Source organism: Camelus ferus, chromosome 5 (genome assembly GCF_009834535.1).
Source record: "Camelus ferus isolate YT-003-E chromosome 5, BCGSAC_Cfer_1.0, whole genome shotgun sequence".
Taxonomy (NCBI): Eukaryota; Metazoa; Chordata; class Mammalia; order Artiodactyla; family Camelidae; genus Camelus; species Camelus ferus.
The window spans coordinates 54,210,065-54,226,330 of record NC_045700.1 but is presented as its reverse complement, the minus strand read 5'-3'; the positions used below and the strand labels follow the sequence as shown (position 1 = coordinate 54,226,330).

The 16,266-nt window shown below is 34.8% G+C and overlaps 1 protein-coding gene across 1 annotated transcript in view; it reads right to left on the bottom strand.

The window, feature by feature from the left end:
• Window positions 1–4,523: 4,523 nt before the first annotated feature.
• Window positions 4,524–16,266, bottom strand: part of DNAJC10 (DnaJ heat shock protein family (Hsp40) member C10) — a 47,630-nt gene continuing 35,887 nt past the window's right edge. Inside the window, exons 17-23 of the mRNA XM_006189145.3 lie at window positions 15,731–15,886; window positions 14,520–14,653; window positions 13,513–13,566; window positions 13,095–13,242; window positions 9,976–10,095; window positions 8,049–8,153; window positions 4,524–6,934 (exon numbers count right to left, since the gene is read on the bottom strand). Coding sequence (XP_006189207.1) covers window positions 6,923–6,934; window positions 8,049–8,153; window positions 9,976–10,095; window positions 13,095–13,242; window positions 13,513–13,566; window positions 14,520–14,653; window positions 15,731–15,886 — 729 coding nt within the window. The 3' untranslated portion in view covers window positions 4,524–6,922. The remainder of the gene's footprint in view (window positions 6,935–8,048; window positions 8,154–9,975; window positions 10,096–13,094; window positions 13,243–13,512; window positions 13,567–14,519; window positions 14,654–15,730; window positions 15,887–16,266) is intronic.

Genomic DNA, 16,266 nt, shown 5'->3' with positions numbered 1-16,266 from the left:
CTTTGGGCTGTTAGTCTTGCTTCTCTAGTTCCTTGAGATAGGCTTTTTATTGGTTTGCTTCTTAGAACTGCTTTTGATGTATTCCATAAATTTTTGCATCTCGTATTTCCATTTTCGTCTTAAGTTATTTTTTGATTTCTCCTTTGACCCATTTGCTGTTCAGGAGCATTTTATTTAATCTGCATAGTTGAGAATTTCCCAGTTTTCTTCTTCGAGTTCGAGTTTCATACCATTGTGGTAAGAGAAGATACTTGAATTTTTTTTTTTTCAAAAAATTCAAAAAATTTTTGGTGGCCTGACATATGATCTATTATGGTTAATGTTCAAATGTGCATTTGAGAATAATGTATTTTTCTGCTTTTGGATGAAATGTTCCGTAAATGTCTATTAACTACATCCTTTACTATTATTGTATGGCTGTCAATTTTCCTTTTAAACCTACTAATTCCTCTATATATTTAGGTGCCCCTATGTTAAGTGCATAAATACTTAAAAATGTTATATTTTCTTGATGAATTTACTCATTATATGAGGAACTTTATCACTATTATTCCCTTTGTCTTAAAGTCTATCTTGCCTGATGAGTATGGCTATTCCAGCTTTCTTTTGGTTTCCATTTGCATGAAATATTTTCCTATCCCTTCACTTTGAGTTTACCTATGTCCTTAAAGCCTAAGTGAGTCTCTTGTTGGTAGCATATGGTTGTTTTTTTAATCCATTCAGCCATTCTGTTTTGGAGAATCAAATTGATTTATATTTAGATTAATTATAGATAGGTGAGGCTTTACTAATATCATCTCAATCATTCCCTGGCTATTTTGCAGCTCCTTTGTTCTTCTTTCCTGTTGCCTTCCTTTGTGAATTGATGACTATCTGTGGTGATAGTTCTCATCCCTTCATCTCTTGTGAATCTACTATAAGTTTTTGCTTCGTGGTTACTGTGAGATTTACATAGATCATCTTTTAGATATAACAGCCTATTTTATGCTATAACAATTTAACTTCAGTCACCTGTAACAACTCCCTTTTAGTTCCCCCTTTTACCTATTTGACGTCACAATTTACATCTTTCTGTCTTGAATATATATTAAGAAATTCTGTAGTTTTTTTGCTAAATTATTTTTGCTACTTTTGTCTTTTAACCTTCATACTAGATTTGTGATTAACTCATCAGCATTTGAGTACTCTGAATCTAGCTATATATTTACCTTTTGAAAATTCCCAAATATGTGGAGAATAAACTATGCTCTTGAATAGTAAATGGGTAAAGGAGGGAAAAACAAAACAAACACTTGACACAAATGAAAATGGAAGCCTGAGGCTATAAAGATTTTTATTTTCATGTTTTCCTGTTACTAATTAGTGCCATTTCATTCAGCTTAAAGAATTCCCTTTAACATTAACTGTAAGGGCTCATCTAGTGGTATTGAAGTCCTTCAGCTTTTTCTTTTCTGGAAAAAACTCCAATTCTGAAGAACAACTTTGCCAGGTAGAGCATCTTAGTTGGACGTTTTCTTCCAGCAGTTTGAATATACCATGCTACTTACTTCTGGCCTGCAAAATTTCTGCTGAAAAATCTGTTCACAGTCTTATGGGGGGGTTCCCTTGTATGGAACATTTTTTTTCTTGCTGCTTTTAAGATTCTGCCTTTAACTTCTGCAATTTAATTATACGGTGTCTTAGTCTTTAGATTATCATCTTGAGAACGCTGGGTGTCTTTCTTTCCCCAAGTTAGGGAAGCTTACAGCCATTATTTCTTCAAATAAGCTTTCTGCCCCTTTCTCCCTCTTCCCTTTCTAGGACCCCTGTAATGCAAACACTTGCTTCATGGTGTCCTATAAGCTATTTTCACTTTTTAATTATTTTACTTTTTGCTGATCTGATTGGATGAATTTCACTGTCCTGTCTTCGACTTCACTAATCCTTTTTCTACTTCATTTAGTCTACTGTTGACCTGTCTATTGAATTTTTCAGTTCAGTTATTGTATTCTTCAGCCCTGTAATTTCTATTTGGTACATTCTTTCTTATATTCTCTATCTCTGTGTTGAAATTCTCCCTTTGTTCATGCATCATTCTCCTGACCTCAGTGACCATCTTAATTACTGTATTTTGAAACCTGATTAGGGAAATCACTTATCTCCATTTCATCAAGGTCTTTTTTTGGAGGTTTTACCTTGTTCTTATGTTTGGGATAAAGTCCTATTTCTTCATTTTCCTTGACTCTCTGTGTTGGTTTCTGTGTGTTAGATAAAACCACCTCTCCTAGTCTTGAAAGGATGGTCTTGTGTACATGAAGCTTATCATTTACCTATGCCCTGGCTCTTGGCTATTTCTCATACCTTTGTGATCTTTCAAGCAAGCTTCTTAGTGCCTCTCAGTAGTGGAGGGTGTACCAGGACCTGACAGTGACCTAAAGGGGAGGATCTCAGTCAGCACTTAGATGTATGCTGATTGGAAACTGTATTGTCAGACAGCAGCTTTTAAAGTATGCAAATAGACCTCTCACACCATCTATCTTCTAGTCTTCCCTGTATCTGCTCTCTTTGCACTGAGCCTTGGGGCGATAGTTATAAACTGTTTGCTACTACTGTCCTATGGGATCCACAAGCACTGCTGGCCAACAGAGCCAGGTGATCAAGAGGTATTCCCTGGGCATCAGCCACAATAACTGGGGTACCAGATGTTTGCACAAGCTTATTTCCTGGAGGTGCTGGTGACCTGGAGTGAGGCAGAGGGAGAGCACAAAGATGGTGCCTGCCAGCCTCCATGGTCTCTGGAGAGTACTACAGTGAGTCTCTAGAAGTGTGTTAAACTAGAAGCCTGCCCTTCCAGCTAAAGCACTTAAAATAAGCAAACAGGCTCGTTTCACACAAAGACTGGCATGTTTCAGTATGTCGCCTCTGTGCTAGGCCTCGGGGGATTAGCTAGTGAGTCCACACAAGCCTGTAACAGACTGCTTCTCAGGTGGCACTGGCCCCGTGGGCCTCAGGGATGAAAGCCCTGCCAGCTTTCCAAGCTGTGTGTTTTGGGGGCCCATCTCTCAGGCCAAGGCCTTAAAAGTTGGGGCACCAGCTGTGGGGTCCAGAAGTTTTCACCCTTTTGATCCTCAGGGTGAAACTGTTAGGTGTGAGTTCTCTCCTGGTTATGTCACTGTGCCAGGTGAGGTTTAAGGTAAATCATGTCTCAGCCTCTCCAACTCATTTCAATGTGGGTTTTTTTCCCTCACTCAACTGATGTGTAAGAGTTGCTTAACTAGATTCTGGATTTCTTTCATAGGGAATTGCTTTGTATGTAGCTGTAGATTCAGTATGTTCATGGGAGGAGGCGAGTTCTGGAGCCATCTTGTACTGGAAACTATTCTTTTTATAAAACTATTTTACCTCAAATAAAATGTTTGGAATAGCAGCTGTTTAAAGAAGAATTTTATATCAGTAGTTAATTAACATGTAACAATTTTTTTGGTAAACATTAACAAAGACCTTTTTGAATATGATTACCAGTTTTCAGGACAGCAGGCTACTAAGTAATCCACTCAAGTGACAAGATAATGCAAGCGTGTGGTCAAGATATTACATTCCTGGATTTAATACTGCTATGGGCCAGTTTGGCATCAGCCTCCATCCATTATTCTGATTTGTTAACTCTCATAAAATATATCCAACTGCTAACAAGGGAACTGGGCAGCAGTACAGTTGACCCTTGAATAACATGGGGGTTAGGTGTGTCAACCCCCAGCACAGCTGAAAATCCGTGTATAACTTTATAGACTGCCCTCTGTATCTGAAATGCTGCATCTGTGGATTCAACCAACCACAGATCATGTAGTACTATAGAACCTATTTATTGAAAAAAATCCACATGTAAGTGAAACTACACAGTTCAAACCTGTGTTGTTGAAGGGTCAACTGTACAAGAACTTAAGGGCAAATCTAGTATTAAATATAAATAGAAATGACTCAAGCCAGTGAACCACTAACATTTTATATATAATCACTTACCCTGGTGGTTGACCTAAATTTTCTTATCACTCGTACTGAAAACAAGATTATTCACCAGAAGAATTTGGGTACATTTAAAGTTTTGGTCTACATGTGAAGTAGTATACTAACCTGAAAGATTATTTCCTATTTATCTTCAGAATCAATTTTATCCTGCAAGTACTATTACAGAAAATTTAAAATGCATTTTGTTAACTTAAACTTTGTACTGTTTCTTATATAGTCATGATGGACTGAATATGTCAAATTTAAAACATTTATCTTTTGATAAATGTTGGATGGCAGTTTGATGGCAGACCTAAGGAAAAAGACTAGACTACTACACAAAAATTGTTAAAATGGTTTAAAAATACTACCTCCTCATTAAAAACTTTCTTATACTAATAAGCATCTTTGTAAAAATGTATCCCATAGGAAACAACATAGAAATTCTTTTCTGTTAATTATATACTTCAAATTCCTGTTTTGAATACTGTCAGAAAACAAAGGATACATTTAAAGAAAACCTTACAATATTAAAATAATTATACAATAATCATTTCATTTTATTTTTTATCTTAATCATATGCTTTAAATGAAAAAGACAGGAAAATGTTAAACTCTGAGAAACTAGAACAGGCATCATTAATGCCCACAACACAAATTCCAAATAGTTTCACATAGCCACATACTCAAATCTAGCTGCCTGATAGAATGCACTCTGGTCAGCTAGAAATGATGCTGTTACCTAAGGCTGGTTGCACACAAAAATGGTGTTGCTAAGAGAAACGGCATGTTTTACCTAGTACACCAGAGGTGCTCTACCGTACTAACTGGCTATTAAAACCTTTAATTCTGCCAGCTGTTTTCAAATACCCAATGACACTGATGTAAGTGCAGAAAACTTCCTGATGTATGTTACTTGTATGATACATATTACTTGATGTGACTCCCAGGTAGCCCTGGCTTTTGACTTGATTCCACAGGCACATACTTAGGCCCAGTTACAGGATACAAAATATTTACTACTTCATTTACTGCCTAAGATGTTTCTCAGCCAGTAAGTTTGGAATTCTATTTATAGGTAATAGTATAGTATAAGCTTGTTTATGGGTTCTGTGTCAGAACTGTGAATTACAGACACTAAGGAGATGGGGACTATGCCTTGGGTTTACTTTTGTACACTCCTAAGTGTTCAGCACAGTGGTACTCACATAATTGTGTACAAGTTCAGTAAATATTTACTAAAACTTCTTTTAGGCATTCCATTTTGGAATTTTTATAGAAACAAGCCAATTTTGAAAATTCTGGGCTTTGAAAATTTAATAAATGAAAGGCACTTGCCATTACTGATAACTCAAAAAGATGGTGTAAAATTAAGGTCAGAAGTGGTAACATGTGTAAAGTGGAATTCAAGATAAGAAATTAAAATATAACACTAGATATAATATGGGAGAGAATATGAAGAATAGGGTTAGACTTGCAAATGAAAAAAAAACCTAATTTTTGGATAAACTGCAGTTGTAAATTAACCTTTATGAGGAAATTTTGGGGAATGCGGTAAAGTGTTATTTAAAAAAACCTCTCCCAATATAATAGAACAATTCAAATAGGTTTTTAGGAAAACTTAAGTTAAAAAAAATTACTGACCTCTTTTGATCAACTGGGATTTTTACTATTCCATATACTCTGAATTAAAACTAAGTAACTACATGTTACAATCTTTTGTTTAAATGCAAAGAAAAAAATTTGAGTTCTTTGAGTCTGAACAACTAAGAAACTAAAAGATCCCATCTTTATTTATATACTGGATTTTCTTATAAAAATAACCGCAGTTATTATGCTAATATTTATCTGAAAATGGCAGCCTCCAACAATAAATAGTTGGAACAACCACAGTATCATTATAAGCTACAATGAAACCTGCGAAGTTATTTTTCTACTTGAATGATGAAGATTGTTAAAGAGTGAAAAACCACAACTATGAAGGAAAAAAGGCAAATGTAAATAAATGATAGTCCAGAAGTCAAAAACATCAATCTTTGAAAACTGCTTCAAAAACAAATTACTATCACAGGGAATACTTTTACAAAAACAACTCACAAAATACATGAACACTGTATCTTTAAAACATAGAACTCTAAATATTTGATATATTTGGGATACTCTACAATGTAGTTAATTGCTATAAATATTTTTTCCCCTCACATATCTAGGGATAGAAATTGATAAGATTTGTTTACTTACTGTTGCAAAATTTTTTTCTCAAATGTGAAAAATTAAAATCAATTCTTCAACCTTTAGAAAGGAAAGAAAAGAAAATGAAGAATCTCTTCACTATAACAAAGCATAAAAACAGGTCATCTTGTTTACTTTCCCACACTGAGCATGTTTTTTAAATGAAATATATCGTCAGAGAATCAATTTCAGCGAATTTTTAGATGAACAGAACTGAAAATCAAGTTCTTTTTAGGCCAGCCACAAAACTTTAAGTAATCAAGTATACTTTGTATAACTTAGGATGTATAGATCATAGAGCGTGCTCATGTTTGAGCCAGCCAGCCTAAACATCTTTCCAAGGGTCAGTAATCTGTGGCCCATAGGCTAAACGTGGCTTGTAGCCTATCTGTGTATGGCCCTGAGCTAAGAATTGTTTATAACCCTGTAAAAAATGTAAAAACCAAATAAAACAAAAACAAAGAATATGTGACAAAGAACCATATATGGTTTACAAAGCCTAAAATATTTACTATCTGGCCCTTTACAGAAAAGTCTGCAGACCCTTCATTTATACCAATGTTGTACAGAATTCAGGCAGTGCAATTACAAGTCCAAGGCAATGTTCATTTATTCCCATCAAGAATGCAGTTAACATTCTGAAAAGGTGTCTTCTGGTATCATCTGTCAATTTCTTTTTTCAGATTTTTCTTCATTTTCAACATCGTTAAAGTTCATCCTACAATAATAATGTAAAAATGATTGATTCTTTTCTCTTTCAACATCTAATGTTAAAAGCAGGGTGAAAAATTATAAACTGACCCAGATTTTACCTTTTTAAAAATACTCAATATTCTTATTTACTAGATCACCACATGAAATATACCTTGTCGTTGTAACAGTGGAAAAAGGGTATCTCACAATTCTTACCTGCCCATGGTAGATAATACAAATTATACAGTTTACCACACTTTCAAAGTCATATTTTGGTATGCTTTTTAACTTAATTTCAGTTATGATATTCTACTTTATGACTAATGTTTCTGATTTTAAATGTTTAACTTGAGATAAGCCACAATTTAAAAAATAAAACATCTTAAGAAAATGAGAAAAAATATTTCTGTTCATTGAAATGAAGAAAATAAAGTTTCATAACTATCTCTTTCCTATCTTTTAGATTTGGGTATAATCTGATTCTTGAGAGAGCTGTAAAGTTTCCTGTACTGGGGTCTGTAGTTCTAATACGGCTCTATGAAGCCAGATGTCGCCAGCCCTCTTCAGAAGCAGTGCTGTTCTTGTTTCCTTTCACCTTAAAGAGAAAGAATCCAAGAAATGTAATATTTGTGTTAAATTCCATTCAGAAAGCACTCCGGCATTCATAAACTCTTTGGTCTGTTTCTAAGTATGTCACAGAATGACACTGATTCAAAAAAAGGAAAAAATGAACAGACAACAGCCCTCTTAAGAACAGCAGGAAAGAGCTTGCACTGCTTCTTGAGAGATTAATAATCCAAGGACGGGCCAAGATGAACCAAAAACAAAAGAAAACTTGCTATCCAAAATGTGTTTGAGGCTCCAGTATATTTATTCCTAAGAATTCATGCTTTTACATTTGAATAAAATTTAAATAATTTATGGCCATAGTTGTTGTTTTTCTGTTACATGGTTTTACTTGTCCAAATTTCTAAACATATCAATGTTTAGTAGCTACATCCTGATTTGCCATATTTTCCAAAGAAGAAATTTTTAACTATCTTTTACTATTTTTTGAAGCATCATTTATGGATACATATAATGTATAATAAGAATAAATTTAGATGTTTGCCAAAGTCAGCTCTAGATTTAGTCCTTACCTTATTTCTCTTTCCATGATTTTGGAGATTTTCCAACTTTTCATATAGTAAGGTAGTAATCTCTTTCGCATCTCTGGAATCTATTTGCTCTCCCCAAATAGTTCTCTAAAATTAAAAACACTCTTCTTATAACATTTAAGTATCTAGTGAAAACAGGACATTTCCATCTTAGAAACTTGATTACATATTCCTTAAAGTTCCTAGTGTTTAAAACTCAAATTTCCTCAAGGAAATGCTGCTGCAAAAGCAGTTAAACGGTAATTTACCTGAAATAAATACTAACAATACTGTTATGGAAACATGTAAATTAATTCCTTGGTTAATACGCATTGCTAACTCCAGATGCCTCAAAATATCCAAACTGTATAAGAAAAGACGTCCCCAGAGGATTCCAATCATTCCAGTCTAAAATCACTGCCCAAATGCAATAATGGAAAGTAATGTGTATTTCCTGGTTCTCATCTGTCCACAGCAGGAAGGTGGCTAAAAAAGTAGGAGAGGGGACAGGTCAATACATTCAGGCCTGCTTTTTTTGGATCTGGAGCTATTTATCTCCTTCTTCCTGGTAGGAACGCCAAACTGTATGTGAGGATTTTGTTTTTGTGTGTAACTGCCCACCTGGTTTGTATTTCTCACTTCAAACATTATTCTACTTTGGCCTTCTTGTCTGTTGGACTTTTGGACGTCACCCCTGTGTTTCCATTTGGATGGGGATATTTTGGGTCCTAATCTTGTCTTCTGGACACATGGTAATCTCATATTCTGAAACAGTTCCCTATATGGCCTGGTTAATTCTATGCTCATTATACTGACAATTAATATCATTCTACCTGAAAAAGATCCCTATTTACGTCAACTATTTTTCAGGTTTCTGGGAATTAGAAAGCTAGGGATTCCAAAGGAATGAAGATTCAGGCTCTGGTATAAAGCTCCTTTACTCTCATTGAGTTTTGTTTACCCCATACTGTTCTTAAGACAGAGGTAGCTTCCTCATAACTCAAAATCCTTCACTGAAAAATCTAGATGTCTGACAAGTCTAGATTTCAGAAATTCATCATCTAATTTCTTTAGCACTATTTCAAAATATATTAAAATCAAAAATATGATATTCTTTCTCAAAGGTATATATTGAAGTATTTGAAATTATTTCAATATTTTACCAGAAAACATGGCAAATATTTATTTTATTACAGTCCTATTGTCAAAATGTCTTATTTTTTACTTGGGAAGATGGTAAAGGTCATGGGTCCCTCCAGTTAGCAATTATACCAGCTAAAAGACATATACTTTTGTATCAATGACTGTAGAGGTTATCACCTGAATTTTAAGACCTACTGGTAGATGTCTATTTTTTTTTTGGACTGGGGAAAAAAAAAAAAAGCATATTGTCAGTGGCCCAAAAAAGAAATTATGACTACATCAAGGAACTTGACTAACTTAGACTAACTTTTAGTCTAAACCACTAATAAATATTCAAGATAAATACTCAGGTACTTAGGATATTTTTTAAAGTATTACAACAGTATTCTCTTATTATTTTTTCTTTCCTGGAAAAACTAAGTTTAAAGTAATATATGTTAATTCTGTAAAAGTAGGAAATACAAAAACTTCACAGAAAATAATTACCTTGAATTCTACCACCCACAGAAACCTACTACTAGTATTTTGGTATGTCTATTTAATAGTGTCCCTATTCATGAGTATAAAAATTTTAAGGCAATGGAGATAATATCAACAGTGAGACAGAAAAATCTTTTAAAACCACTCGGTGTAAACATGAAAAGAAGCTTGTTTCAGTAACATGCAATAAAAGAAGGCATGACAAAGGGAAAGAAAGTAGAAAAAAAGCATTACTCAGACTAAAAACAAATCTTTTGAGTGTGGTCTGCTAAAGGAAAGGCACACAGAGGAAAAAGCCTATACATACCTTTGCCCTTTCGTACGGATAAAATCTAACAGTTGGATAGGCTCTGATACCAGCTTTCTGGCAGGTTTGGGCATAAGCTTGACAGTCTACTTTTCCAGCTTTCACTTTGCCTTTAATCATCTGAAAAGAGAAAAAGATGCTTTGCCATTTCTTTGGCATATACTATTTTGGCAACCACAAAGCAGTATGATACTAAAAATTTCAGATATTGATAAATCTAAGACACGCATAAATATATCTTCAGCATATGTACACATGATCAAAAAAGAATTCCTTGTGTAAATTGTACTGGTTCCTCCAGCTACCACTCTGCTTCTCTTTCTTTGTCCCTTTTTTGAGCAGTTAATTCTTTCATCATTTCCTCATCTGTTCATTATCAACACATTTCAGCTAGCTTCTGTTCTTACAGCTCCCTCCACTGAAACTGCTATAAGTTCCCCAATGACTCTTTTTTGGCTGAACTGAATGGACCCATCAGTCTTCTTAATGGGCATCTGACATTGCTGACCACTCCTTTCTTTTTTCCTTCTTGCCACTTACCACTACTGTCTCTTGTCTATCCTACTCCTCTGGCTAGTCTTCCTCATTTCTAGCACGGGACCTCCTCCTACACCTGCCCCTCACATTAAAATGTCCAATCACAGTTCCATCTTTCATCAATAATTTTTTCTGCTGTGAAAAATCTCCCAGGGAGATTTTATACATCTATATGCTGCTGAACCCCACCCTTCCCCCTTGATTAAAGTCAGCTATGTATACACTGGCCTGCTTCTCCTAAATAAGCCCCTTAGAAACAACATTTCTAAAATGAATCCTATCCCCTTAAGCTGCTCTTCCTTTTGTCCTACTATTCACTTAGTCCAAGCCAGAAACTAGGGCCATCCTAGACTTCTTTTCCTCTCACATTTATCACAAACTAAATCTATTTATTCTTATCTACTTGTTCCACTCTTTGTATCACCACTGCCCTAATCCTGGTCCAGGTTATCACCTCACTTCAGGATAATAAAAATATCTTTGTTGCCTCTAGTTTTGTCCCCAATGCTAGGGTACTTACAGGTAGACCAGGACACCAGCAAAGCTGCATGCAGAATCAGGTGTGCGCGCGCGCACACGCACACGCACACGCACACACACACACACAGTGAAGGTCAGTGAAGTCTTGTCAACTTGTATTTCAGTTATAGAGGACACCATATTGCTTCTGGTGCTCTGCTCGCTCTCTCTGGCCTTGTTGGCCCATGTTCAGTCCATTCAATGCCATCCTTCTAAGATATAAAATGGATCCTGTCATATCCAGCAGTTTTCCTCCAATGCGTATATAGAATACATGCTCAATAGCATGAACTTACTGAGGAAGAGTGTACAAACTTCTTGCCTAATTACTGAGCCTCAGTTTTTGCCACTCCTGTTTTTTCTTTATCTCCTGGTAATACTGGACCAACACTGGAAATACCTGGACATGTTTCACGTTCCTAGTTGTGCTGTAATTCTCATCTCAAATGCTAACCTTTCTGTGGAGCCTTCTGTCTCCTCCTGGCATGACCCTGACCTTCTTTTTCTCATATTCTTGCTCCACTCTAATTTCACTACAGCAATGATCCGCCTATTTATTTATATATGTTTATTTAAATTTTATTTTCCCACTAGATTAAAATCTTCTTAAAGACATGGAATTGTCTTTCCGTTTTTTTTAGCCATAGTATTTAGCATAATGCTTTTTTACCTGATACTCAGGATTCGCTGAATGACCTAAATACTTTTCTGCAATATTCAACATATAGCTGCATTACAAAATATATAAATAAGTTTTTTTTAGCACTTAATGAATAGGAGAGTAAAACATTTTTGTTAGAATTATTGGAGAAAAAGGAAGCATAAGAGGAAAAGAAGCTATGATAAGTAGAAAAAAATGAACAGCCTCTTATTTTTAAGGACCAGTCAATAACTAAAACAGTCTTTCACAACTCCATAGGAACTCTGAAACCCCTTAGCTAAAAAATTCCCATGGCTTGAGCTATTCAGCTTTTGTTTTAGACTGGTGGAACTGGCGCTGACTTTTCATTCTAATGAATGATGAATGTTCTGTAGCCAAAGGTAAAGTTCCTCGAGTACAGAGGTGAAGAAGCTATCAATGTGGATTAGGTTATTAGCAGGACTACTATAATACAAACACCAAAACAGACTGCATTCAGCTTAATTTTGAAAGTATTTACTGAGTTAAGACACTGGGGTTACAGATAGGTAAGACATGTACTGTACTCTCAAGAAGCTCATAGTTTTATAGAGGAGACGGGTATCTAAATATATAGTTGACATGCACTGTGTAAGTACACTGATGGAGTGCGAGATACCCAGGTGACAATGATTAACTGGGAAGGGCAGAGAACACAGAAATGCCACTGAAGCTGGGTTCTGTAGGATAAGGAGGAATAAAATCCAGATGACCAAGGTAAGTAAGGAAAAGGCATTTTAAGAGAGCGAACAGCACGTACAAAAAGGTACTTGGTTCAGAGAACCTGGAGTACTTTGTTGTGCCTGGAGTATAAGGTGTGAGTTCAGGGAAAGAGATAAAGCTGAAGAGGTCAGAAGGCTCAGATTAGAGACCTGCAGTCAAGGATGTACTTCAAGAAATGTGGTTAACATGAAGGCAGAGAAGGCAATATTTCAGAAAGATCATCAGGGAGGAACTGAAGAAGGTAGACTGGCCAATATGAGACTACTTAAAAGGCACATATGATTAGCCTAGATGAGAGATGATGAAGGCTTGAACAAAGAGGCTAGCAGAGGAGATGCACAGAAGATGACAGATTTGAAAGGCATTTGGGAGACAGAACTGACAGGATCTAGTGACTGCCTGGAGAGCAGCCGAGTAACGGTGTCAGAATGGAAATAGGGAACAAGTGGAAGAAATGGCTGTTATGGTTAGGTAGATGACGTCAAGCAAGACAGGTTTTACTAAAGAAGGAAGAAATCTACTGCAAAGATTAGTCACAGAAATGGAACAGAGTTTTTTAAAATTCAGCGGAAACTATTTTTAAAAAAACTATAAATACAATTTTTATCTAATAAAACATGCATGTTACTCCAACTTATTTAAGTAGATGGACAAGACTTACCCTAGCCAAGAGCTCAAACTCTGGAGCAAAGTTTTGGCAAGGTCCACACCAAGGAGCATAGAAATCAATCACCCAATGGTTTTTCCCTTGTAAAACTTTTTCATTGAAACTCTGAGGTGTTAGATCTATAGATGCTTGAGGTAAAAATCTGTGGTAAAGGATCAAAATTATTTTCCATTATACACAACCAAAGTAAACATCTAAAATAGAATACTGCAAATCTTTCTAAGTTAAAAAATGACTTCAAAGAATGACAATGTAATAAAGCACAATCTTGTCCTGGTAAATTGTATTTCTTCACTAAGTACTTTAAAATGTGAGAACCTTAAACAAGCCCATAAATTTAGCTACAGATGTGAGAGGAAGGTAAGCAGCATTGACTATAATTTATACAATGATACATATTTTGATTACTCACCCTAGACCCCAGATTCTTAGGGAATAAGCATCCCTATTCCAACCATTGTAACTACTGAAAGAAGAAAAAATATGTAAGCTGTAAATGGTATTTTCTATCATTAGATATGTTCAGAAAAACAATCTCACTGTAGCAATTTAAAAGGTAAGTTTAGCTGATTGACTTCATCTAGCATCTTTCTCAGACACACTTAGCTACAAATATTGCTTTTAAGGCTTCCCAAATATGTTTTTCTTTAGTCTGATGTCTTTTGTGCTCCAGACTTGAATGTTCAGCTGCCTGCTGGACATCTCCCACAGACCCATGCTAACAGTAAAACTCAAAATATCCAATGCTTTAATTTCTGAACCTTTAGTTATTGCTGTCAAGTTCTTACCCACTTTTTTAAGACTCACGTCGAAAGCCAGCTCATAAATGCAGCCGTTCATGATTGCCTCTCATAGCTGTGATCCCTTTCTCCTTCGAAATCCATGGTTCATTTTTACTTTTTAAATAGTATTTATATTCTGCCTTGCATTTGAGTTTCTTACCTGAAATGTCATGAGGTGTTTTGTAAACAGCATGGGCACTAAGACAGACCTGAGTTCAGACCCCAACTTCAAACTTTAGCAGCTGTGTGACTTGGGAAAGTTATCTAACGTATGTGAATCAGTTTACTTATCTGCAATAGTCGGAAGGGTAACAATTCTTATTTCTCGTGGTATATGTGAGGACTAGCAGAAATAATGTGAGCAAAAGCATCTAGTATAGTACCTGAAACCAAATAGGGACTTAATAAACGTTCTTCCGCTTCTTACTTTCTTCTTTACTAGACTGTCAGCTTCACGATCATGGGACTGTTCTGACACTTTTCACCTTCTAAACTTCTCATTACCACACTATCTTAACATGGTGAGCTCCCCAAAATATTTGGGGGTTTAACTTTTAGTTACTTAGGATAACTTTTAAATTTTAACTGTGTAAGTAAATGATTATATAAATGTCTTCAGATTTTAGAGAACACTTACTGATATTGATAAGCGTTATTTGATCTTTGGGGAAAAAATCTTATCTCAGGGTATCTCCGAACATTTTCTTGGGCACAAAAAGAATGATATTGTTGGCAGTCTATACTGCCCACGTTGATCAGTCCAGTTAACGTCTATAAAACAAAAAAGATAAGTAAAATATGAAAATGAATATATGTATGCATATACATGACTGAGACTGTGCTTACATCAGAAATTGACACACTGTAACTGACTGCACTTCAATTAAAGAAAGAGAGATAAGTATAACAAAGCAATTAGAATAAAATTACCTCCATAACTATTTTATATGTTTATAATGGAGAAATCATCACTATGAGATGATTATATTAATTATTAGTGATTTTCAACAAATAAAAATTGCAAAAAGCTTAAAACATAATAGAACATTTATAGTAATGAACTAGAAATCTAATTTTTATAGTCAAGAATTTATGTCAATTATTTCAGATTAAATAACTGATTTTGTTCATCTATTACACTGGGAAAATTATGTATTTCTAAAACTCAAAGTGTTAGAAACCAAGAATTAGTGAAGTTCTTTGCAACTTTATTTCCAAAGAATTACTTTTTCAAATGGAGACATGGGTTGCAGGAAGCATACTGAGTCATGCCCAAATTAAAAAATTTTATTGAAAAGAGCAGAAAATTACATTATCATAAATGTTAAGATACTAGAAATAAATTTAACTCCTGGTTTGTTCACTATTTATCCTACAAATAAATATAAAATATAAGTGCATTTTCCATTCTGGTATTTAAATAATTTTTTCCCAATCTTTTACGATTTACAACAATCTATTTGCAGGAAATTAAAAAATCTTTTTCATTGATCAAGGCCATTTTTTTTTTTTTACTTTAGAGTCTCACAATACAGTGAAGAAACTCTAAAAATGAAAGAGTAGAAAAGAATTTTAATATGAAATAAAGGGGATCTTTGGGTTGACATTGGCAGAAATTCAGTCAAATTATGTTCCAAGTGACACAGAAAAAGAAAAAGCGTAATTATTCTATATCAATTCATATACCAGACAGAAATAGAGCTGAAATCTAACTGGTATATAAAAAGTGATCACAACTGTTATTAAGTGATAATCTAGAGGTGGGTTCACGCATCTCAATTTCAAAATAACTGTTAAATAAACATTCTCAGTAAATGTTAAGATTTATAGTAAACTATTTTACTATACCCGGGCCATTCTTTTCCATTCTGGCATTAAGACTTGGCATGGATGACACCATGGAGAATAGAAATCAACCATCCAGACTTCATCATGTTTTCTCTGTTTAACTAGTTCAGTGAAAGTGGTAGGTGTCAAGGAGATCACAGAAGGATTCATAAGATCCTAAAGAGAACACAGCTTTTATCGTAACAGATATAAAAAAGGGTAGTTCATATATTCTTGGCACATTGTTGGTATATGTCATCTAGAAAAGTTCTTGTTTTTGAAAAATCAAAAGATACATAAGGATATTTAAAGAGAATCTATCGTGAAATATTTTAAAAAGCAAGAAATGATACTTTATTTTTAAGTTTGGATTTTGCCCATCAGTCTTCTTAAATCAAGGTGTATTTTCTTATTTCTATGTGTCACTAAAATCATTCTAGGTAGAGAAAAGAGGAAACTTTAATTAAGGATATGGGTAGATGAGGCAAGAGATCCAATAGTTGGCCAGATGTCTACATAGGCCATATTCTTTCTGGAACCTGTAATTTGGTTGGAAA